General features: G+C 42.0%; 1 protein-coding gene across 1 annotated transcript; it reads right to left on the bottom strand.

Moving 5' to 3' along the window:
- Positions 1-224: 224 nt before the first annotated feature.
- On the bottom strand, positions 225-17,375 carry LOC106573119 (caveolin-1). The gene is made up of 3 exons (XM_014147828.3): positions 17,198-17,375; positions 16,105-16,275; positions 225-4,345 (listed from the first exon to the last, which is right to left on the bottom strand). The coding sequence occupies exons 1-3, from the start codon at positions 17,231-17,233 to the stop codon at positions 4,004-4,006; spliced, it is 549 nt and encodes a 182-aa protein (XP_014003303.2). The 5' UTR covers positions 17,234-17,375; the 3' UTR covers positions 225-4,003.
- Between the last annotated feature and the right edge of the window lie 6,141 nt (positions 17,376-23,516).

Raw genomic sequence — 23,516 nt, 5'->3', positions numbered from 1 at the left:
ACAATAGTTTTCAGTTGTGCTAACATAATTGCAAAAGGGTTTTCTAATGATCAAGTAGTCTTTTAAAATCATAAACTTGGATTAGCTAACACAACGTGGCATTGGAACACAGGAGTGATGGTTGATGATAATGGGCCTCTGTACGCCTATGTAGATATTCCATAAAAAATGATCCCTTTCCAGCTACAATAGTCGTTTACAACATTAACAATGTCTACACTGTATTTCTGATGAATTTGATGTTATTTTAATGGACAAAAGAAGGTGCTTTTCTTTCAAAAACAAGAACATTTCTAAGTGACACAACTTTTGAACGGTAGTGTAGGTGCATTTGCACAATGTAGTCTAAATATCACATTCTATCTATGGACAAATGAAGGTCAGAGTCATATGACAACAAATCACCTCTCCCAAATGAGAGACTGATTTACAAACCAAACCAAAACAAACCTAACAAGCAAGCATCACTAGCAGATGGGATTATATTACATTTTAATGTGCACAGCGTGATGTGAGATTGTACAGTAAAAGCAAGGGAAGGAAAATGTCATTTTAATATAAAAATACATATGACCTTTTTCATTCAATCAAGCAACGTGCTAATATTTACCATCCTCACAGAGAGCAGGTAGGAAAAAGGTGACAGTCAGAATGTGCTTATAGGGAATAGGGGGCATTTGGGACACAGACAAAATGTGTGCTTCGTGTCAGTATATTAAAAAACATGCCCCCATTCGCTATCAAACAGCAGTGATTTCAGGGGTGGGAGACCTACAGTGCATTCGGAAAGTATTCAGACCACTTGACTTTTTCCACATTTTGTTATTGTTACAGCGTTATTATAAGATTTATTAAATAGTTTGTTCCCCTCATCAATCTACACACCCATAATGACCAAGCAAAAACAGTTTTTTATAAATTTTTGCTAATTTATAAAAAATACAATCAAAATTAATTATCACATTCACATAAGTATTTAGACACTTTACTCAGGTCTTTGTTGAAGCACCTTAGGCAGTGATTACAGTGTCGAGTCTTCTTGGGTATGCCGCTACAAGCTTGGCACACCTGTATTTGGGGAGATCCTCCCATTCTTCTCTGCAGATCCACAAGATCTGTCAGGTTGGATGGGAAGCGTCGCTGCACAGCTATTTTCAGGTCTCTCCAGAGATGTTCGTTTGGGTACTAGAAGTGTCTCTGGCTGGGCCACTCAAGGACATCCAAATACTTGTCCCAAAGCCACTTCTGCATTGTCTTGGCTGTGTGCTTAGGGTCGTTGTCCTGTTGGAAGGTGAACCTTCGCCCCTGCTCCAGAGTCCTGAGCACTCTGGAGCAGGATTTCATCAAAGATCTCTGTACTTTGCTCCATTCATCTTTCCATCAATCCTGACTAGTCTCCCACAGTCCCTGTTGCTGAAAAACATCCCCACAGCATGATGCTACCACCACCATGCTTCACCGTAGGGATGGTGCCAAGTTTCCTCCAGACATGATGCTTGGCATTCAGGCCACAGAGTTCAATCTTGCTTTCATCAGACCAGAGAATCTTGTTTGGTCTGAGAGTATTTAGGTGTCTTTTGGCAAACTCCAAGAGGACGGTCATGTGCCTTTTACTGAGGAGTGGCTTCCATCTGGCCACTCTACCATAAAGGCCTGATAGGTGGAGTGCTGCAGAGATGGTTGTCCTCCCATCTCCACAGTGGAACTCTGGAGCTCTGTCAGAGTGACGATCGGGTTCTTGGTCACCTCGCTGACCAAGACCCTTCTCCCCCGATTGCTCAGTTTGGCTGGGCGGCCAGCTCTAGGAAGAGTCTTGCTGGTTCCAAACTTCTTCCCTTTAAGAATGATGGAGGTCACTGTGTTCTTGGTGACCTTCAATGCTGTAGAAATGATTTGGTGCCCTTCCCAGATCTGTGCCTCGATACAATCCTGTCTCGGAGCTCTAAGGACAATTCCTTCAACCTCATGGCTTGGTTTTTGCTCTGACATGCACTGTCAACTGTGGGAACTTATATATACAGGTGTGTGCCTTTCCAAATCGTGTCCAATCAATTGAATTTACCACAGGTGGACTCCAATCAAGTTGTAGAAACATCTCAAGGATGATCAATGGAAACAGGATGCACCTGAGCTCAATTTCGAGTCTCATAGCAAAGGGTCTGAATACTTATTTAAATAAGGTGTTTCTGTTTTTTATTTTTAATACATTTGCAAAAATGTCAAACAACCTGTATTCGCTTTGTCCTTATGGGGTATTTTGTGTTGATTGATGAGGACATTTTGATGATTGATGAGGTTTTTTAAATAATTTAATCCATTTTAGAATAATGCTGTAATGTAACAAAATGTGGAAAAAGTTAAGAGGTCTGAATACTTTCCGAGGGGACTGTATTAGCTGATAGTCCTTGGTTGGAGCTACCGACAGCACAGGTGGCTGGTGGTACTTTAATTAGGGAGGACGGGCTCATAGTAATGGCTGGAACGGATTAAATGGTATCGAACACATTAAACACATGCTTTCCATGTGTTTGATACCATTCCATTTACTCCATTCCAGCCATTATGAGCTGTCCTCCCCTAAGCAGCCTCCTGTGGTCGACAGTCAATAAGCAGAACTCTACACCAGACCAAACTATTCAATCAGGGAATAAACTCAAAACTCATTGGGGAGTAAAAAAAATTAAAATAAAAAGACAATGCAACTCAAAAGTTGCATACATTGGGCAAACAAAGCTCAAAACAAAAGTTCTTCATCTTCATAAAGTGTAGAAAAAGCATGGTTATTTAGCTACGGCTACAGCAAATGTGCATCAACATCCTCCCTCTACAGGGAAGAGACCTCAAATGGTCTAAAAGAAGATCCCTAGGTGTGAATGTAATGAGACAAAGTTCAAGTGATATTTTTTTGAGATTCAAAGGCAAACATAAAAAAACATTCTCTGTCACATAGAAAAATGGTATATACCATGAAGGCTGTATTGTTCGTAGACTTGGTTGTTGTCATAGAATTTCATCTCTCTTGCTTGGATTGGAGCTGGAACAAAACAGAGTGTTGATGGACAGAGTGATTATGATGTCATCATGTGGTTGTCTTATACCTGTGTGTCTGCCTGTCTGTCTGTCTGTCAGGGCATGCAGACTGACAGCAGCGTGTTGGTTGGCTCGGTGGCTTTGTAGAGGTGGTGGTGCATGCAGAAACAAGGGCAGGTTCAGTGTTTCAGACTAGGAGTCATGGCAGGCATAGTGGGGTGGAGGGTGTGTGAGGGGGTCAGGTGGGGGTAGTGGGACTGAGACGGGTGTTGAGAGGGTTTTGGCTCTCGGATTTTGTGCTGTGTCAGCTGGGATTTGTCAACTCTCTCCAAACAACGCAATGGGACAGGCACAGGGATATCCCTTCCCCGCACCCAAAGCATTACCCTCCCAAAAATAGGAACACAAACCCAGCAGAGAGGACACCAACATCTATCATATGAGCCTGTCAATCAATTAACTAACTAATCAATCAATCAATAATTCAATCAATCATACCCTTCATTCAACAAGCTATAATCAGAGAGAGGATCACACAACATTTCGGGACAATGTTAGGAATAATGGAGTGGGAGTGGGGGTAGGGAGGCTAGCGTGGTGGTGCTCCTGCAATGATAAACAACACTAACAAAAAATAAAATCAAAGACCCCAAGGAATGACTTGACATAATCATGTGCCCCTGTTGGTTAAACCAGCACTGGAGAGAGAAACGATTGTCGTCGAGGGAGACGGAGAAAGAGAGGCGGGGCAAGGTACTCTCTGTGTCTCCGCCCCCTCACCGCCAACATCCCGCCCACAGCTCTAGAAATGTCTCACCTCTTCTTTCATCAAAAAAGGTTGCTCCCTCTCTTTTCTTTCAGTTTCTTCAGGTGTCTTCTCTCCCTTTAAAATCGGTTATGGTTTCCAGCCCTCACCTCATTCCCACCATCCTCCCTCATCCTCCATTAATTTTCCTCTTCTTCCTCCTCTTTTCTACACCCCCTTGGCGGTGCTGATGTGGACGCTGCTGAAGCACTTGCCCATGGCTTCAAACAGAGGATCGCAGAAGGTGTGGATGCAGATGGAGTAAACACGGCTGACACAGTGGATCTCGATCAGATAGCTCTTGATGCACGGCACCACCGCCCAGATGTGGATGAAGGACAGGATGGCGAAGAAGATGCCCCAGACCAGTGCCAGCGGGATTCCCACCAGGGCGGTAAGGAGACGGTAGCACCAGTACTTGGTCACCGTGAAGGTGGTGAAGCTAGCCTTCCACATGCCGTCGAAGCTGTATGTCCCTGGAGGCTCCGCGATCACATCCTCGAATTCCACCTGACGGGAGAAGAGAATCACTGAATCAATAATGGTTCATTAGACAGCCAAAGCAACTAACATAGATAAAGAATATAACCTATTTCTAAAAATGTGCATTTGAGTTCATAAGGTACAAGTATTACAAGAGATTTATGTCTCTTCATAGTGACTGGTACGGAAGGTCAAACCAGCAAACATTTTATTGATGCTCTCCTTATCCTCCGTACTCTCTCTACCCTCCTAAACTATCTTTTCACAATTCCTGACAGACAGAGCTGATACAAAAGACAGAGCCACAGTGCCAGAAATGTCTGAGTCAGAGGGCAAATAGGCAGCGCCATATTCCCAAGATGGTGCAACACTAACCAATTTCTCACTGCAGGAAATTAATAAAAGGAAATGTGAATTATTGTGTGGATTATAAATCATGGACATTTTTATAGGGGTTGATCATTTTCAAATCAAATCAAGAAATGTCCTGCCTCAACAGGGTGATCAAATGAAGATCCTACATCTTTACATGAAGACTAGTCAAGAGTTGCCGGATGGGCCACAGGTAAACGATGAAATGTATTTATTTTCAGTGTAAAAAAGACTTCTCAGGTGATCGATGGGTTTCCTACGTGCCTCCAAAGTACCCATGACCACATAGACATTTTAGTGCAGACTGAAGTGGAAAAACACACGCATGCTAGCACGCTTGCTCTCTCTCGCAACCTCACTACCCCTCTCTCGCTACCTCTCTTTCCCTTTCACTCTCCCCTTCGCTACCAGGCCCATGATAGAGCAAATATTTATTTAACAGTTACTTAATTGCGTGTGTGTTTTGTCTGCGAGAGACGTGTTGCTCTCAGAGGGTTTAACAACACCTGTATCTAGTGCAGAGTAAAAGTGCATTTTTGATATCAAATTGAACGTTTTATTCAGAAGACATTCCTACCAGCTCTTATTGTGTACACAAAAGGGTTCCTAAACTGAACATGCTAAACTTATAGCATAAAATAAAAGTTGGTGGTACAGCCCTGTAATATAAATCATATTATTATTTTAAGCCACAAAACCCAGTAACGTCCATTTAATTTTCCAGAGGCGTACATCTTGAGTACAGTGCTGTATGTACCCTTACAATTTTTTTGTTGCAGTTTCACATGTGAAATGGTTGTTTTCAAAAAGGTTACTTAGACTACCTGAGTATGATAATTGAAGTGTGTTAAAAATAATTATGTATTATTTATGAGCCATCCACTCCATTATTATGGTGTTGCATTGACATATATGCATACTTGGCACTACTACTAGGTGGAGGCATTCAGAGTGTTACTGCTGCAGACGCGTGCCTCTCTTCTTTGTATGTCGCTCCGTGACTGTTGGAAGAAGCCCATTGAAAAGAACAGAGAAGCTAGCTCTTTATGTCTCCTTAATTTTATATTTTTTTTCCAGGTTGTACACATGGTTACATTTTCAAACCCTAGAGATAACAGTTTAACTAAACTGTTTTGTTTTTTGGGTTATTTTGATGAATAATTTAATTGTTTTGACTGAGTGAAAAACAAGTGAGATTTTACCATTTACATGACTGTATCCAAGCTAAGTATACAAGTCAATGAGAACAAGATGGCGTTTTGTAAGATTTTTTTTATTTCCGTTATAAATGTTTTGGCTATTAAATAGTTTCATTTTTGCAAACAACGGCTCATATCAAGTGTATTTACATGTAGATATGAACCACATTAATGGTATGTATTTTAGAAGGTTACTTTTTATGAAATTTGTATCTAATGTTCGCATGACAATTGTTAAATCGCTAGCTAGCTTAATGATAGGCGATAGCTAGCCTTCCATTTTGTCCTAGCTAGCTATTTTTAGTTTCTCTTATTGTTAGCTGTCCATTGGTTTTTGTTACATTTAATACACAGCCCCCCCCCCCCAAAAAAAGTGTTTTCATGTATTTGAAAATATGTAAATGTGTTTGCTATTGGAATGAATGTAAACAGATACTTTTCTTTTCTACAAAGAGATTATTTTGAATTAGAGCTGTCAGAGTTAATCAGTTAACTTGAGTTAACTTTTAAAAATTTGAGCTAACGTGATTGGCATGAGGTTATAAGTAACAAAAAAGAATACCCAGGACATATCTGATATGGGCAGAAAGCTTAAATTCTTGTTAATCTTACTGCACTGTCTAATTTACATTTTACATTTTAGTCATTTAGCAGACGCTCTCATCCAGAGCGACTTACAGTAGTGAATGCATACATTTCATACGTTTTTTTTTTATGTACTGGTCCCCCGTGGGAATCGAACCCACAACCCTGCCATTGCAAACACCATGTTCTACCAACTGAGCCACACAGTAGCTATTACAATGAAATAATTCAATGCTATTATTTGAGGACAGTGCACAATTATGAACTTGAAAATGTATTAATAAACCAATTAGGGACATTTGAGCAGTCTTGATACAACATTTTGAACAGAAATACAATGGTTCATTGGATCAGTCTAAAACTTTGCACATACACTGCTGCCATGTAGTGGCCAAAATCGAAATTGCGCTTGGGCTGGAATAATACATTATGGCCTTTCTCTTACATTTCAAAGATGGCACAAAAATAGAACTGTTTGACCATAATGACCATCTTTATGTTTGGAGGAAAAAGTGGGAGGCTTGCAAGCCGAAGAACCCCATCCCAACCGTGAAGCACCGGGGATGGCAGCATCATGTTGTGGGGGTGCTTTGCTGCAGAAGGGACTGGTGCACTTCACAAAATAGATGGCATCATTAGGTAGGAAAATTTTGTGGATATATTGAAGCAACATCTCAAGACATCAGTCAAGAAGTTAAAGCTTGGTTGCAAATGGGTCTTCCAAATCGACAATGACCCCAAGCTTACTTCCAAAGTTGTGGCAAAATGGCTTAAGGACAACAAAGTCAAGGTATTGGAGTGGCCATCACAAAGCCCTGACCTCAATCCTATAGACAATTTGTGGGCAGAACTGTAAAAGCGTGTGCGAGCAAGGAGGCCTACAAACCTGACTGTTACACCAGCTCTGTCAGGAGGAATGGGCCAAAATTCACCCAACTTATTGTGGGAAGCTTGTGGAAGGCTACCCGAAAAGTTTGACCCAAGTTAAACAATTTAAAGGCAATGTTACCAAATACTAATTGAGTGCATGTAAACTTCTGACCCACTGGGAATGTGATGAAAGAAATAAAAGCTAAAATAAATAATTCTCTCTACTATTATTCTGACATTTCACATTCTTAAAATAAAGTGGTGATCCTAACTGACCTAAGACAGGGAATGTTTACTAGGATTAAATGTAAGGAATTGTGAAAAACTAAGTTTAAATGTATTTGGCTAAGGTGTATGTAAACTTCCGACTTCAACTGTACGTCTCAGTACCTGTCGCCCCTTTAGGGATTGGACATACAGTAAAACAAACATTACCCATTCTCAGGTTCAACATGTGACCAGTCTGGTTGGCTTCAATCTGGAGTGACAACTGTAATGTATTTTTTTTCATTTTGTCCCTAGATTGCAGAATGCCTCAGTCCAGTGTTTCCTGTACTATTGTATAGGTGTGGCGGACAACCCCTGCCTAGCTCTGTTTCCTCCCACCTAAAGGGGTTTCATGTGTCTTTCATTTATTTAATTGAATTTGTTACTTAATAAATCATGTTGATTTGGGGCCTTTGTTTGCACCCCGCCTGGACAAGTTAAGGGAATCCCTGCCTCAGCTACTCCATTGAGCCTGAACATATTAATTTCCTACTATAATGTGCCTCCCGCCTCCCAGGATACTGGAGCATTTGGTAGAGAGATGTTAGCTAGCGGCTAGTTAGCGAGCCGATCACTGCTGTGATGCCCATGCGGCGTGGCTGTGGGTGTGTCTACTCTGCCCAGTTTAGCTCCATTGTGGTTTAACAGAAGGCTGCGTGGCTTTGGGGCCACTGCTAGAGCCATTCCACTCCACTGACTGGGCTATATAAAGAACTCAGCTTTACAAGAGGAAAATATATTCACAAGGCAAACTCTGCATGGATGTTGATTCTCTGATGTGGCCAATTGAATGCAGCTGTTGAAATTCTAACTATAAGATCACTGCTAAAGAAAGTCAACAGTCTACTGGTTCTGCAGAAAGAGAGAGAGTAGTGTATGTTGTTTGTGTGTGTTGTGTGTGTTTGTGACTGTATGTCTGTATGTATGTATGCAGGTCTGGTGTGTGTGTGTGTCCCTTACAAAAAAAAACATGTGAAATAGCTGTTTTCACATGTTGAGCTTAACTTTCACACGTGAAACCATATTTTCACGTGTATTTAATTTAGAATTAACATGTTAACATCACCTTTTCACGTGAGCAGAATAACATGTTTTCACCTCACATGTGAAATGCAGTTTCACAAATGTGCGGTTTCACATGTGAAAAACTTTGAAAATCAATCATGTGAAAATCGAATTTGCAGGTTCACATGTAAGAAAACTCCACGGTTGGAATAATGTTATTCTCCTCACATGAGTTGGGTTCCCTGTTATAATATTTCCATATGATTCTATTTTCATATGACTGAACCCATTGTAATAAAATAGAAAATACTGCACACAAGGCATAAGACTAGTAGGAGAGAGGGTTTTGATTTGATTTATTAGGATCCCCATTAGCCGACGCCAATGGCGACAGCTAGTCTTACTGGGGTCCGACACATAATGAAAAAGACATTACAGACAAAACGACTTTACAATTGACATACATTTAAAAGACATGAATGTGTGTGTGTGTGTGTGTGTGTGTGTGTGTGTGTGTGTGTGTGTGTGTGTGTGTGTGTGTGTGTGTGTGTGTGTGTGTGTGGTGCCAAAGTGTGCAAAGCTGTCATCAAGGCAAAGGGTGGCTACTTGAAGAATCTCAAGTATAAAATATATTTTGATTTGTTTAACACTTTTGGTTACTACATGATTCCATATGTGTTATTTCATAGTTTTGACGTCTTCACTATTATTCTACAAAAAAAAACCTTGAATCAGTAGGTGTTCTAAAACTTTTGACCAGTAGTGTGCATGTCAGTTCTTACACACAACAAGTAGGTCCGCTGAGGAAGAGGGTTTGTGCTGTGAGGTGTTGCTTTATTTGTTTTCTGAAACCAGGTTTGTTGTTCACTTGTGCTGTATAAGATGGAAGGGAGATCCGTGCTCTCATGGCTGTGTATAATACTATACTTCCTTGAATTTGTTCTGGACCTGGGGACTGTGAAAAGACCCTTGGTGGCATGTCTGGTGGGTTAAGTGTGTGTGTGTCAGTGCTGTGTGTAAGTTTTCTCTGTGTCCTTGCTCGCAAAGCTCTCCCCGAAAAGCTCCTTCATGGCCAAATGATTTTGTGGAGGAGATGCCTCTGAGTCTGCTCCTGTCAGCTCTGTGGCTTGATCCTGCTGAAAAAATTACTTGATCTATTAAACTAATTATTTATTTTCATATTTCATAGAACTATAATTGTGGCAATAAAAAAATGGATGATTCTAATAGCAATAGCATAGACTAAGATTAGACTGCAGTATATTTATTATTTAAGTAATTCACTGTTATTTATTTTTTTACCTCTTCAGTGGCCACAATGTCAGTGGTGAGATCACTGTATGTCCTCCGGCGTAGGGCAGGGTCTAGGTGAACCTTGGATCCAGTGCAGTAGATCTATGAAGGTAGTCCTGTACATTATGGGGGTATCTGGGGTTCAAGTCCTCTCTAATGGCAGCCTTGACATCTCTAGTGATGGTTCTGTCTTCCTCACTTGGGGCCATGGATTGTAGAATCCTTGTTTTCAGAGGTAGGATCACGGACACAGACGGTGCAGTTTCAGTGCTCAATAGGGTTGTAACCGTTTTGAGGGGTTTTAGCACCTGGAGGACCTCCTCTGCCACTTTCACGTCATCATCAGACAAGGTGATGATGTCTTTATATTTTTTCAGGGTCTTGGCTGTCAGTGCAGAGTATACAGCTGCATGCTGCTCAAGATAGCTCTCCAACATGTCATAAGTGGAGTTCCATCTTGTTGTGACATGGTTTATGAGCTTGTGGGTCGGTAGCTGTAACATTTCTTGCTTGGTCTTAAGCACATGAGCGACTGTTGGGCTTCGGTGGAAAAAGCAAACTACCTTCCTGATCCTCCCAAGGAGGCGGTCCATCTGGTTCACTGAGATTCCCCTTTGGGATGCTAAATTGATCCCATGTGCAAAGCAAGCTATCTGTGGCCCCAGTCCAGCTTCTATCACTTCATTTACTTGGCATTATCTGTGGTGATTGGGATATTGCTTTTGGGCCTCTAGCTTCCACTCTGCTACTGCTCCTAGCAGTACCTGCGCCAGACTTGTGCCTGTGTGACTCTCATAGAGGTGGCGTGTCTGTAGCACCGAACTTCGTATCTCCCACTCCTCTGTGGTGTAGTGAGCAGTCACAGTCACATAGCTTTCCGTTTCCCTGGAGGTCCACCCGTATGTGGTGAGGGCAACAGAGGATGGCTTGGATAATTAGTCGACAATTTTGATCTTTTCCTGTTCATAAAGATCTGGCACGACCTTCATACTGAAGTGGGTGCGCGAGGGGATTTCGTAGCGTGGCTCAAGCACTTTCACCATATTTTGAAACCCTTTGTTTTCCACAACAGAGTATGGCCTCATGTCTGCAGCGATAAACATCCCAATAGATTTGGTGATGGCTTTAGCCCGATCTGATTCTGCAGCAAAGGGCTGCTTAAATGCCGCGGTGAGAAGTTGGTGTCTCTTTGTAATGCGTGTATATGGGAGGCGAAGTCAAGTGCAGGAGAATGGAGTATAATAAACAGGCGCACTTTAATACCGGTTAACAAATGACAGCACATAACACATACTAGTGCCAAAACACGGTCTAAAACAAAAGTGCAGTGCCTGACAAATATCCACGTAACAAATAACAATCACTCACAAATACAACATGGGGAACAGAGGGTTAAATAATAAACAAGTAATTGGTTGAGTGAAGCCAGGTGTAATAAGACAAAGACAGAACAAATGGAAAATGAAAAGTGGATCGGCGGTGGCTAGAAAGCCGGTGACGTCGACCGCCGAACGCCGCCCGAACAAGGAGAGGGACCGACTTCGGTGGAAGTCGTGAAACTCTTGGCTGAGTTGGCTCTCGTTACTGACACACCAGGGTGATGACGCTTTAAATGTGCGGTCATGCTCCATGTATTTCCATGATCATACGGATTTCTTGAGGCACAATGCCTACACACAGTAATGGTGTTGTCCACCTTCATCATATTTGACAGGGAAGCCAAAATGCTCCCATACATGAGACTTAAATGAAGCGGGAGGCTTTTCCAGTTGTTCAGCTCCTCAGCTAGCCATGGCTGTCACTGCTCTTTTTTCTTCTTTGTTTTTTGCAACGCGAGCATCCAGGATTGATTCAACATGCCCGTTCACATGAACAGTACACACAACTGCTTTAAAAAAATTATCAAATCAACCTTCAGGCTTCAGAGTAAAACACAGCACGCATCTGTCTTGTCTTTATCTTTTCACTGCAACTCTGCATCGAGATTTATGGAATTATTACTTTAAAAAGTAACAGCGGCAGTAAAACTGTATTTCACACTATGATGGTTAAACTTTACAATTGATCCGCGGTTCACATGCATGCCGAACCATGGGGGGTGATCCGTACGGATCACGGATCAACTACGGTCCATTACACCACTATTAGCTGTGGTTGCTGATGCGTATATGGTTGAATCATGCTTTGTTTAATGCCAGCGGCAGGTCATTGGTAAAAATAGAAAAGAGTAGAGGGCCTAGAGATCTGCCCTACGGTACACCACACTTTACATGTTTGACATTAGAGAAGCTTCCATTAATGAAAACCCTCTGAGTTCTATTAGATAGATAGCGCTGAATCCATGATATGGCAGAGGTTGAAAAGCCATAACGCATAAGATCTCAACAACAGGATAGGGTCAATAATATCAAAGGCTGCACTGAAATATAACAGTACAGCTCCCGTCTTCTTATTATCAATTTCTTTCAACCAATCATCCGTCATTTGTGTCTATGCAGTACAGTACATGTTGAGTTCCCTTCTCTATAAGCATGCTGAAGATCCCTCAGCTCTATAAGATCCCTCACCTATGTGGGTGTTTTCATGTTTTATGAATCAAAGTTCACTACTTCAAATGCCTGACCCTCTCCCAGTGGATGGTGACCCCTTACATATGAATAAATAACCCAGCTGGACATGGCGATGGACATGGGCTGTGACTGCATCCAAAATGGCACCTTATTCCCTATTCAGTGCACTACTTTTGACCAGGGCCATAGGGAATAGGGTGCCATTTGGGTAGCAACCTCTGTCTTTGTGGCGGCTGCTGTTCTGTTCCCACCACACACGACAGGTGGTTTAGCTATAGCCTACATCAGCGCTCTTTCATCCAAGCTTTCTCTAAACAAACAAATCTGTTACATACAGTGCCTTCACAAAATAGTCATACCCCTTGACTTACTGCCTGAATTCATAATGGATTAAATAGATTTTTTCTCTCATCCATCTACATACAATACCCCAAAATGACAAAGTGAAAAAAATGTTTTTAGAATTGTTTGCATATTTATTGAAAATTAAATACAGAAATATGTAATTTATATAAGTATTCACACCCCTGAGTCAATACTTTGTAGAAGCACATTTGGCAGCGATTACAGCTTCTGGATAAGTCTTTACGAGCTTTCCACACATGGATTGTGCAACATTTGCCCATTATTCTTTTCAAAAATGTTCAAGCTCTGTCAAATTGGTTATGGATCATTGCTAGAAAATAATTTTCAGGTCTTACCATAGATTTTCAAGTAAATTTAAATCAAAACTGTAACTCGGCCACTCAGGGACATTCACGGTCTTCTTGGTAAGCAACTCCAGTGTAGATTTGGCATCGTGTTATAGGTTATTGTCCTGCTGAAAGGTGAATTCATCTGAGTGTCTGGTGGAAAGCTGACTTAATCAGTTTTTTTCCCTGTGCTTAGCTCTATTCTGTTAGTTTTTTTATCCTGAAAAACTCATCAGTCCTTTACCATTACAATCATACCCATAACATGATGCAGCCACCACTATGCTTGAAAATATGGAGAGTGGTACTCAGTAATGTGTTGTATTGGATTTGCCCCAAACGTAACACCTATTCAGGACAAAAAGTAAAGTGCTTTGCCAATTGTTTTGCTGTATTACTTTAGTGCCTTGTTGCAAACAGGATGCATATTTTAGAATATTTTATTCTGTACAGGCTTCCTTCTTTTAACTTTGTCAATTAGGTTAGTATTGTGGAGTAACTACAATGTTGTTTATCCATCCTCAGTTCTCCTATCACAGCCCATAAACTCTGTAACTGTTTTAAAGTCACCATTGGCCTGAGGGGTTTCCTTCCTCTCCGGCAACTGAGTTAGGAAGGACGCCTGTGTCTTTGTAGTGACTGGGTGCTTTGATAAACCATCCAAAGTGCAATTAACAACTTACCCATGCTCAAAGGTATATTCAATGTGTGTTTATGTAAAAAAAATTACCCATCTACCAATAGGTTCCCATTGCGAGTCATTTGAAATCCTCCCTGGTCTTTGTGGTTGAATCTGTGTTTGAAATTCACTTGCCTACTGAAGGACCTTACAGATAATTGTGTGTGGGATACAGAGATGAGATAGTCATAAAAAATTGGATACTTATTGTTGGATACTTATTGTTGGATACTTATTGACTCAATACATTTCAGCATTTCATTTTTTATTCATTTGTAAACGTTTTGAAAAACATAATTCCACTTTGATATTATGGAGTAGTGTATGTAGGCCAGTGACACAAAATCTCAATGTAATCTATTAAAAATCATGCTGTAACACCACAAAATGTGGGATAGGATATAGGATATAGTAATCCTTCTAACCCCCCCCCCCAAAAAAAAAAAAGATATAGATGTACTATTTGAAAGTGGTTGTTCCACTGGATATCATAAGGTGAATGCACCAATTTGTAAGTCGCTCTGGATAAGAGCGTCTGCTAAATGACGTAAATGTAAATGTAAAATACTTTCTGAACACACTGTAAGAACACAAAATGGGCACAGTGTGGTTTGTGTCTACTTTGAAAAGAATTATTCTCTTTAATAACTCACTCATTTAATAACTGATGCTGTGTAACTATAAAACAAGGACTGTGAGAAATGTTTTGTTCCGACAACAGGATATGAGTAATATTTCCTCTGTTCCAACACCGGAGCAAGGATGTTCCACTCTGTTCTAATGACAGCAGCCGCAGCAACATGGGCCCTCAGATCCTCAAAATGTTATACAGCGGCACCATTGTGAGCAAGGCACTACAGAGGATGGTGAGTACAGCCCAGTACATCACTGGGGCCGAGCTCCCTGCCACCCAGGACCTCTATACCAAGCAGTGTCAAAGAAAGAAAGGAAAAATTGTCAAAGACTCTTGGCAACCAATCCATAGAATTTTCTCTCGTAACAGCAAGGCAAGCAGTACTAGTGCACCATGTCTGGAAACAAAAGGACCCTGAAAATAATCAACGCCCAAGCCATAAGACTGCTAAATAGCTAATCAAATTTTTACCTACTCTGACCCTTTTTTGCACTAACCCTCTTGCACGGATTCTATGAGCACACACTGGACTCTACCCACACACTCACACTCCAACACACACATACACACCTCAACACTCACACTTTCTTGTACTTTCTTGCATTGCATTTCTGTCTGTAATAAAGCCCTTTTGTGGGGAAAAACTCATTCTGATTGACTGGGCCTGGCTCCCCAGTGGGTCGGCCTGGCTCCCATGAGGGTGGGCCTATGCCCTCCCAGGCACACCAACGGCTGTGCCCCTGCCCAGTCATGTGAAGGGCCTAATTTATTTCTTTCAATTGACTGATTTCCTTATAAACACTGTAATTCAAAGTTTTATATTTTTGTTCAGTAAGCATAGCTACCTCAATTACCTCATTCCCATGCACATCTACTACGTGCTGGTGCTCCCTGTATATAGCCATGTTATTTTTTTACTCGTTATTGTTATTCCCTATTCACTGTGTATTTATTCCTCATGTCGCTATTTATTTTATCATTTTTTATTGTTATAAGCTTTATCTTTAACTCTGCATTGTTGGTAAAAGACCCATAAGTAAGGATTTCACTGTTGTTTATGAAGCATGTGACAAATACATTTTATTAAGAATATGCTCTGCTGCTGCTTACAACTTTTACGCACGTGTTGAGCCCCTTCACAAACCTATTGTAAAAACATTATAAACTGGGGTCATGAACCCGAAAAAGCTCAAACTGACTTATAGTATAGGTTACACGTGAGAATGCTATGCGACTCACCACCCACTTCGCATATTTTTTTGATAAATGTTTATCTTCTTTTTCAATCATTGAGTTTTTTTATTATTATTTTATTCACTTAATTAGGCTACGTTTCTATTGTTGTTGCATTTGTCGAGAGGTGAACCTGCAAGTAAGCATTTTGTTGCATTGTGTACTCCACGTATATCATGTGTATCTGATTAATATCTGACTAACTTGAACTTGAACACACGCAGTAGGCTACATTGGGTCACCCTTGACAACTTACTGTGCACATTTGACTGCTCCTACTCAATCAGCGTGCAAGTGACAATTTCCAGTCCTCACGGGTATATTATAACGGTAACATGCATAATAATACAAAATCCCGTATACGGACTGTTTCGGATATGAACTCACCTTGACAACATCGTCGTTTAAGTGCTTGGGGTCCCGGTTCACCAGGTCGATCTCTTTTGTGTGGACGTCCTGCATCGTCTTCATCCCGCTCATACTGTCGTTATCCATGTCTTTGTTATTTGGTTTGTATATGTTCCCTTGTTTCCTGATGAACTGCGAGTGCAGAAATCCCTTGTAGTCCGGAGGGAAAGAAGAGAAGCGGGGGATAAATTAGTGGAGAGACGGACTGAGCGCACCAGAGTTAGCAGCCTACCCCAGCCTGAGATGGTTTTAAGGGAGAGCACCACACCCCTCTATAGCAGATATCTGTCTCTCACCGCAAGGGGTCGTCACCAAGAACTCACACAATGCGTGTTAACGATGGTTATTAGGATGGCTGCATGCTCTGTACACTGAGAACCTGTTTCACATAAGGCATCGCAAGCATATTTTCCAATCATGTAACTGTCGTCAAGTTTTACTGGAATGTGCATTTTTCGATCTATTAGCTAGTCTAATAGAATTAACATTCTAAAAAAAAAACACAACTTTGACTGACTTTGCGCATAATTATCTATTTGGATTAAAACATACATAATGCTCAGAATGTAAGAAGTGTAGTTTATTTATTTATAGGGGACAATGCACATTAATCAACATCAATATTACAATAATGCAACATCCATGTAAATGTGCCGGGGTTACCCAAAAGCTAATTTGCACCCAAAGTCCCAGGGTAGGTAAGGGCAATTCCACAGCCACAGTACAAATACTCACTAAATCAATAGAAAATACAAGTGAATAAATAACTGTAAATGTCTCATGTCAGTGCTAATGGATAGAGGGGGCTTGCACATTCGCCCAGTCGGGGTGGGAGTAACGTTCACAACTAGGTGCCAAAAAAGATAACTATTGGCAAATAGGCTTTGGAGATTAAAGGTTTCCCAATTTTCTAAGGGCATTTTCGATAAATGTCAGAATGAGAATGAGCCAGATAAACTTTATTGCTCTCAGATGATGAAATATCTTCTAAAAACGTACAAATATATCATGTAACAGTTATACACCGACTATGATAAGACAGCAGTGTCCAGAAGAGAACCGAGAACCATACCTCGTCAGTTTCGCCGTCCTTGAGTCCACCAGTCATGCTGTCCCGCGCCTAAAGTGCGAACAGACCAGTGTGTCGTTGAAGCAAGACAATATCAGTTTAACAGAGGAAGTAAAGCAATAACAGGAGGCGTGTGGAATATGGTGACGACTTGGAGGGCTCCTCCGGGGATATTACCAAATCCTGTCGCCTTATCTTTACGTTGCGCACATTAACAGTTAGATAAGCAGCTGTGGAGACCTAAGAGTAAATCTCGGCGCGCATCTGCATGGACTGAATGAATGTGTTTCATATTCACTGAGCAGTCACCTGTGTACACTGTAAAACCGTTCCTGTTGTTTTTAACTTACCATAAAAAAGATACAGTATGTTACTGTACCATATTTTACAGTATTCAATAATGTTACTGTGATCTTTTTTTCAGTAGTTTTTATGGTAACTTACAGGCAACTGTCTGCCTGTAACTTACACAAAACAACAGTACAGTGCATTATTGTACTAATTTTATGGTAATTGTAAAGAATTCATGAATGGACAGATTAATGAATTACATTTATTGAGGAGATGGGGTTTGCATTTTACTGTATTTTACCATAATTGCATGGGATTGGTGCAAGCAGGTTGGCCGCTAGGTATTGTGTTTACATATTACAGCAAATCAATGAATACCAGTTTGGAAGCCTTTGTTAAGGCCTCTAGAAGTGCAAGTGATATAAAATATCACACTTAAGTATTTTATAATTGCACTTCTAGAGGCCTTTAAGGTCCCACACATTCATCCTATTTCCCAAGTAAAAATAGCATTTGAATGACCCAAAACATCACCCATAATATCTTTATGCTATTAAAATGCTCAGAATTGAATACATTTGACTTTTTCTCTTATCTCTAACTATCAGGAAGCTTGAAAGAACAAGCTGAGTGGGCGGGGAGCTTATATATCAGCTCACCTTGACTGACAGCTCTTTAAAACACCCTTGCAGTCGTTGCCAGTGGCCCACTGTGAAGCAGTGACAGGTTAACCCTGTCATTGATGACAGGGTTAACAATAGACTACTCATTCTGACTTTAAATAGTATGCCTCAAACCATTTACCTGCAAAAGGCTCTCATGGTCAACAGAGCTGAAAATGGACTGTTGGATGTCAGACAAACAAACAAAAATTGAAGTTACTGTACAGAATACAGTAACTTCAATAATATACTTCTGCACAAGAATTAGTAAAGTTTGAGCCAACTTAGAAGCTTAGACATAAGGGAATGTATATGAAAACAGCATACAATAAGTGTACTGGACAAGTTATTGGTGCCTTTATTAGCGTTATAAATGACTATGTTCAGAGGTGTATTTATTGATCAGACATTCATTTGATAATTTACAATATGCCAGCATCGCCAAAATATTTATCAACATGAACACTCATAAGAAATAAAAGGTGAGAAATAATGGAGACATCATTTGACATAAAAATAAAACAAAATATGCCTAATATAGGCACCCGGCCGCCCTACATTGTGCAGGACCCATTGATTTGTACAACTTGTAACATTAATCTCCCGCTTGAAAAAAAAAAACAATACAATGAATCAAAGTGTGAGATCATATCAAGTAAAAGCGAATTACTTAGGCTTTAGGAAATGCAACCAATTGCGATATTGATGAGGAGGGGAGCAGGAGAGGAGGGGGACCCATGTATCCCGTTTCAATCAAGCAGACTTCAGTCACCAACTTGGCTTCAGGCACCCCCAAGATCGAAGTGGGAGACAAATCCAGCTATGGCCTCCCCCTTGTCAGGCCTCTCACACTGGGCAGACTCATACGGTGCTGGATCAAGGGTGACCTTGCTGAAGAGGAGAACCAGGAGCCTCCCTACGTAGCCTGTAATGTTTTTGAAAAGGTAAATGTTTCTTAAATGTGTAGTTAATTCAGTTTCCTTTTATTTACTGTTCTGAGTTATTATGCTATCAATTCATTTATCTAGTGATCTACTCACACAACAATTTGTTTTCTGGTGTTTTTGATGTACTCAATTTGAAATATGCAATATATGGTTGTGCACTTTTTTGTGAAACTTTTGAATGTTTGTATTTGGAAATGTTGGTGTGCCTGAAATAAATACCTACGACTAACAGTATATTGGGCCTGTCTTCACAGGCTTCACAGGCTTCACAGCATATCTCCCCTTCTTGTCAAGGGTTACTAAAGTGTTGTGGTTGCAGGTTCACCTGACACATCTAAAGCGTTTTTTATTTTGGGGTGTTCCTATAGGCCACCAAGTGCTAACAGTCAGTATCTAAATAATATGTGTGAAATGCTTGATAGTGTAAGTGATGTAAACAGAGAGATCTACTTTCTTGGGGACCTGAATATTGACTGGTTTTCATCAAGCTGTCTGCTCAAGAGGAATCTTCTCACTGTAACCAGTGCCTGTTATCTGGATCAGGTTATTAATCAACCTACCAGGGTGTTTACAAACACTACAGGAAGAAGATCATCCACATTTTTACTAATACTGTAGATTGCTGATTTAAAGCTGTTTCCGTACTCATTGAATGCAGTGATCACAGTATAGTGGCTATATCCCGGAAAGCCAAAGTTCCAAAAGCTGGATCTAAAATAGTGTATAAGAGATCATACAAAATATTTATTATGTGGATGATGTTAAAACTATTTGTTGGTCTGATGTGTTAATAAGGATAATCTTTCAGACGCTGCACTTGATTCATTTATGAAATAGTTTCTTCCAATTATTGATAAACATGCACCTGTTATGAAACTGACTGTTATAACTGATAAGGCTCCATGGATTGATGAGGAATTGACCATAACCTGTTGTTGAGAACTCTTATGTGTTATGGCTTTTCAACCTTATTGTGGATTCAGAGATATCTATCCAAAAGAACTCAGAGGCTTCTCTAATGTCAGAAATGTAAAGTGTGGTGTACTGCAGGGCAGATCTCTAGGCCCTTTTCTATTCTTCTATGACCTTTTCTATTTTTACCAATGACCTGTCACTGGCATTAAACAAAGCATGTGTGTCCATCTATGCTGATGATTCCACCATATACGCATCAGCAACCATAGCTATTAAGTCACTAAAACCCTTAACAAATAGTTGCAGTCTGTTTTGGAATGGGTGGCCAGGAATAAACAGCTAAACAACTCCTGAACAACTCTAAAACTTAGAGCATTGTATTTGGTACAAATCATTCCCTAAATTCTAGACCTCAGCTGAATCTGGTAATGAATGGTGTGGCTGAAAGTTGTGGAGACTAAATTACTTGGTGTTACCTTAGATTGTAAACTGTCATGGTCAAAACATATAAATTAAATAATTGTAAAAATGGGGAGAGGTCTGTCCGTAATAAAGAGATGCTTTCGCTTTTTTGACACCACACTCCACAAAGCAAGTCCTGCAGACTCTAGTTGTATCTTATCTTGACTATTGTCCAGTCATGACTATGGTCAAGTGCTGCAAAGAAAGACCTAGTTAAGCTGCAGCTGTCCCAGAACAGAGTTGCATTTCTTCATTGTAATCAGAGGGCTAATATTAATACTATGCATGTCTCTCTTGGCTAAGAGTTTTTCCATGTCAGCTGTGTGCTGGGAGTTCTCAGACTCAATATAGGGGGCTAAGGGACAGACGAACAAAAACCATATAGTGACTATTTGGTGTGTTACAGAAAATATACAGTTCACAAGTTAACGCAGCCAAACCACAGTTCCGCTATCTAACGTTAGCCCCCCGATCCCCCGCCCCCCTTAAAATGTTGGCTACCGTGCCAGACTCATCAAACGCTGATACTTACATTATGGTCAGCGCTTGCAAGATCCACTGTTCAAGACGGTACAGCATATGTCTTCAAGATTAGCTTCCTGGCAAGACCCATTGAACGTTCTCCCCAATTGATAAAGCAACTTTCCTCAAATGTGAACTGCACATGCGTGACCTGATTGTAATTTTCGGTGCAGCCTGTCCACCCGAAATTAAAAGCAGCCACTGCTTTTGGATGTCATCATTCTTTGGAAAGTAGTATAACATTACATTTACACTATGCCATCCAGTCACAACACAGTGTGCTTATTCCGGCATGCTGGTAAGTAGCTTGCTAACTAACAGTTAAAGTCGCACCACAGGTGAAAGGTTACCAGTATCACAGCATTGTGGGGGGTTGCCAATCCCACAATGCTGTGAGGTTACAGTAATGTACTGTTTGTCACACCCTGACCTGAGAGAGCCGTTTTTCTCTGTTTGGTTAGGTCAGGGTGTGACATGGGGTGGGCATTCTATGTGTTGTATGTCTATGTTGTTTTTTCTTTGATTGACCGAGTATGGTTTCCAATCAGAGGCAGCTGTCATTCGTTGTCTCTGATTGGGAATCATACTTAGGCAGCCCTTTTTCCCACAGTCAGTTGTGGGATCTTGTCTTTGTGTTGCATGTGTTTGCACGCCTAGCTTTTCGTTCGTTGTATTGTTTATTGTTTTTGCTGGTTCACATTTGAATAAATATGATTAACCCAATTCACGCTGTGCCTTGGTCTACCTTTAACGGCGAATGTCACAGAAGATCCCACCACAAAAGGGCCGAGCAGCGTGATCAGGAGTGGACCTGGGAAGACATCCTGGACGGCAAGGGGTCCTGGACGTGGGAGGAGATCCAGGCTGGATGGGATCGCCTCCCATGGGAACAGGTGGAGGCAGCGAGAGCAGAGCGGCGACGAGATGAGGAACTAGCACGGCAACGAGGCAAGCACGAGAGGCAGCCCCCCCAAAAAAATGTGGGGGGGCACACGGGGAGATTGGCTAAGTCAGGGTTCAGACCTGGACCAACTCCACGTGCTTACCGTGGGGAGAATAGGACTGGTCAGGTACCGTGTTATGTGGTGATGCGCACAGTGTCTCCAGTGTGCAGCCACAGCCCGGTGCGCTCTGTTCAAGCTCCCCGCAGTTGCCGTGCTAGAGTTGGCATTCAGCCAGGAAGGATTGTGCCGGCTCAGTGTTCCTGGTCTCCGGTGCGTCTCTTCGGCCCAGGATATCCTGCGCCAGCTCTACGCGCGGTACCCCCAGTTCGCCAGCACAAACCAGTGCGGCCTGTTCCAACTCCCCGCGCTTGCCGGGCTACGGGGGGAATCCAGCTAGGACATATGCTCCAGACCTCCAGTGCGCCTCCACTGCCCAGTATATCCTGTGCCAGTTCTACGCACTGTATCGCCAGTGCGCCTGCACAGCCCAGTTCGTCCTGTGCCAGCGCTCCGCCCTTGCCGGGCTAAAGTAAGCGTCCAGCCAGGACGGGTTGTGTCAGCCCTAAGCTCTTGACCTCCAGTGCGCCTCCACGGCCCAGTATACCATGTGCCTGCTCTGCGCACCCGGTCTCCAGTACGTCTCCCCAGTCCGGTGAGACCTGTTCCAGCTCCACGTAAGAAGCCTCCAGTGATGATCCATGGTCCGAAGCCTCCAGTGATGATCCATGGCACGAAGCCTCCAGTGATGATCCATGGCCCGGAGCCTCCAGTGATAATCCATGGCACAAAGCCTCCAGTGATGATCCATGGCACGGAGCCTGTAGTGATGATCCATGGCAGGGAGCCTGCAGCGACGGTCCCCAGTCCGAAACCTCCTGAGACGGCCTGCAGTCCGGAACCTCCTGAGACGGCCTGCAGTCCGGAACCTCCTGAGATGGCCTGCAGTCCGGAACCTCCTGAGACAGCCTGCAGTCCAGAACCTCCGGCGATGATCTACGGTCTGGTTCATCCAGCGACGATCCACGGTTCAGAGCTTCTGGCGATGATCCACTGTCTGGTTCCTCCGGCGACACAAAAGCGGAGGGATCAGCGGGCGGAGTGGGGGCTACACCCCGAACCGGAGCCGCCACCATGAGTAGATGCCCACCCGGACCCTCCCCTATAGGTTCAGGTTTGCGGCCGGGAGTCCGCACCTTTGGGGGGGTACTGTCACGCCCTGACCTGAGAGAGCCGTTTTTCTCTGTTTGGTTAGGTCAGGGTGTGACACGGGGTGGGCATTCTATGTGTTGTATGTCTATGTTGTTTTTTCTTTGATTGGCTGAGTATGGTTTCCAATCAGAGGCAGCTGTCATTCGTTGTCTCTGATTGGGAATCATACCTAGGCAGCCCTTTTTTTCCACAGTCAGTTGTGGGATCTTGTCTTTGTGTTGCATGTGTTTGCACGCCTAGCTTTTCATTCGTTGTATTATTTATTGTTTTTGCTGGTTCACATTTGAATAAATATGATGAACCCAATTCACGCTGCGCCTTGGTCTACCTTTAACGATGAACGTCACACTGTTAAACCAAAGTATCTTTG

Source organism: Salmo salar, chromosome 16, assembly GCF_965601325.2.
Source record: "Salmo salar chromosome 16, fSalSal1, whole genome shotgun sequence".
NCBI classification, from domain to species: Eukaryota; Metazoa; Chordata; class Actinopteri; order Salmoniformes; family Salmonidae; genus Salmo; species Salmo salar.
Note: the sequence above shows the minus strand (reverse complement) of the source record. Positions and strands in the feature narration are given on the sequence as shown.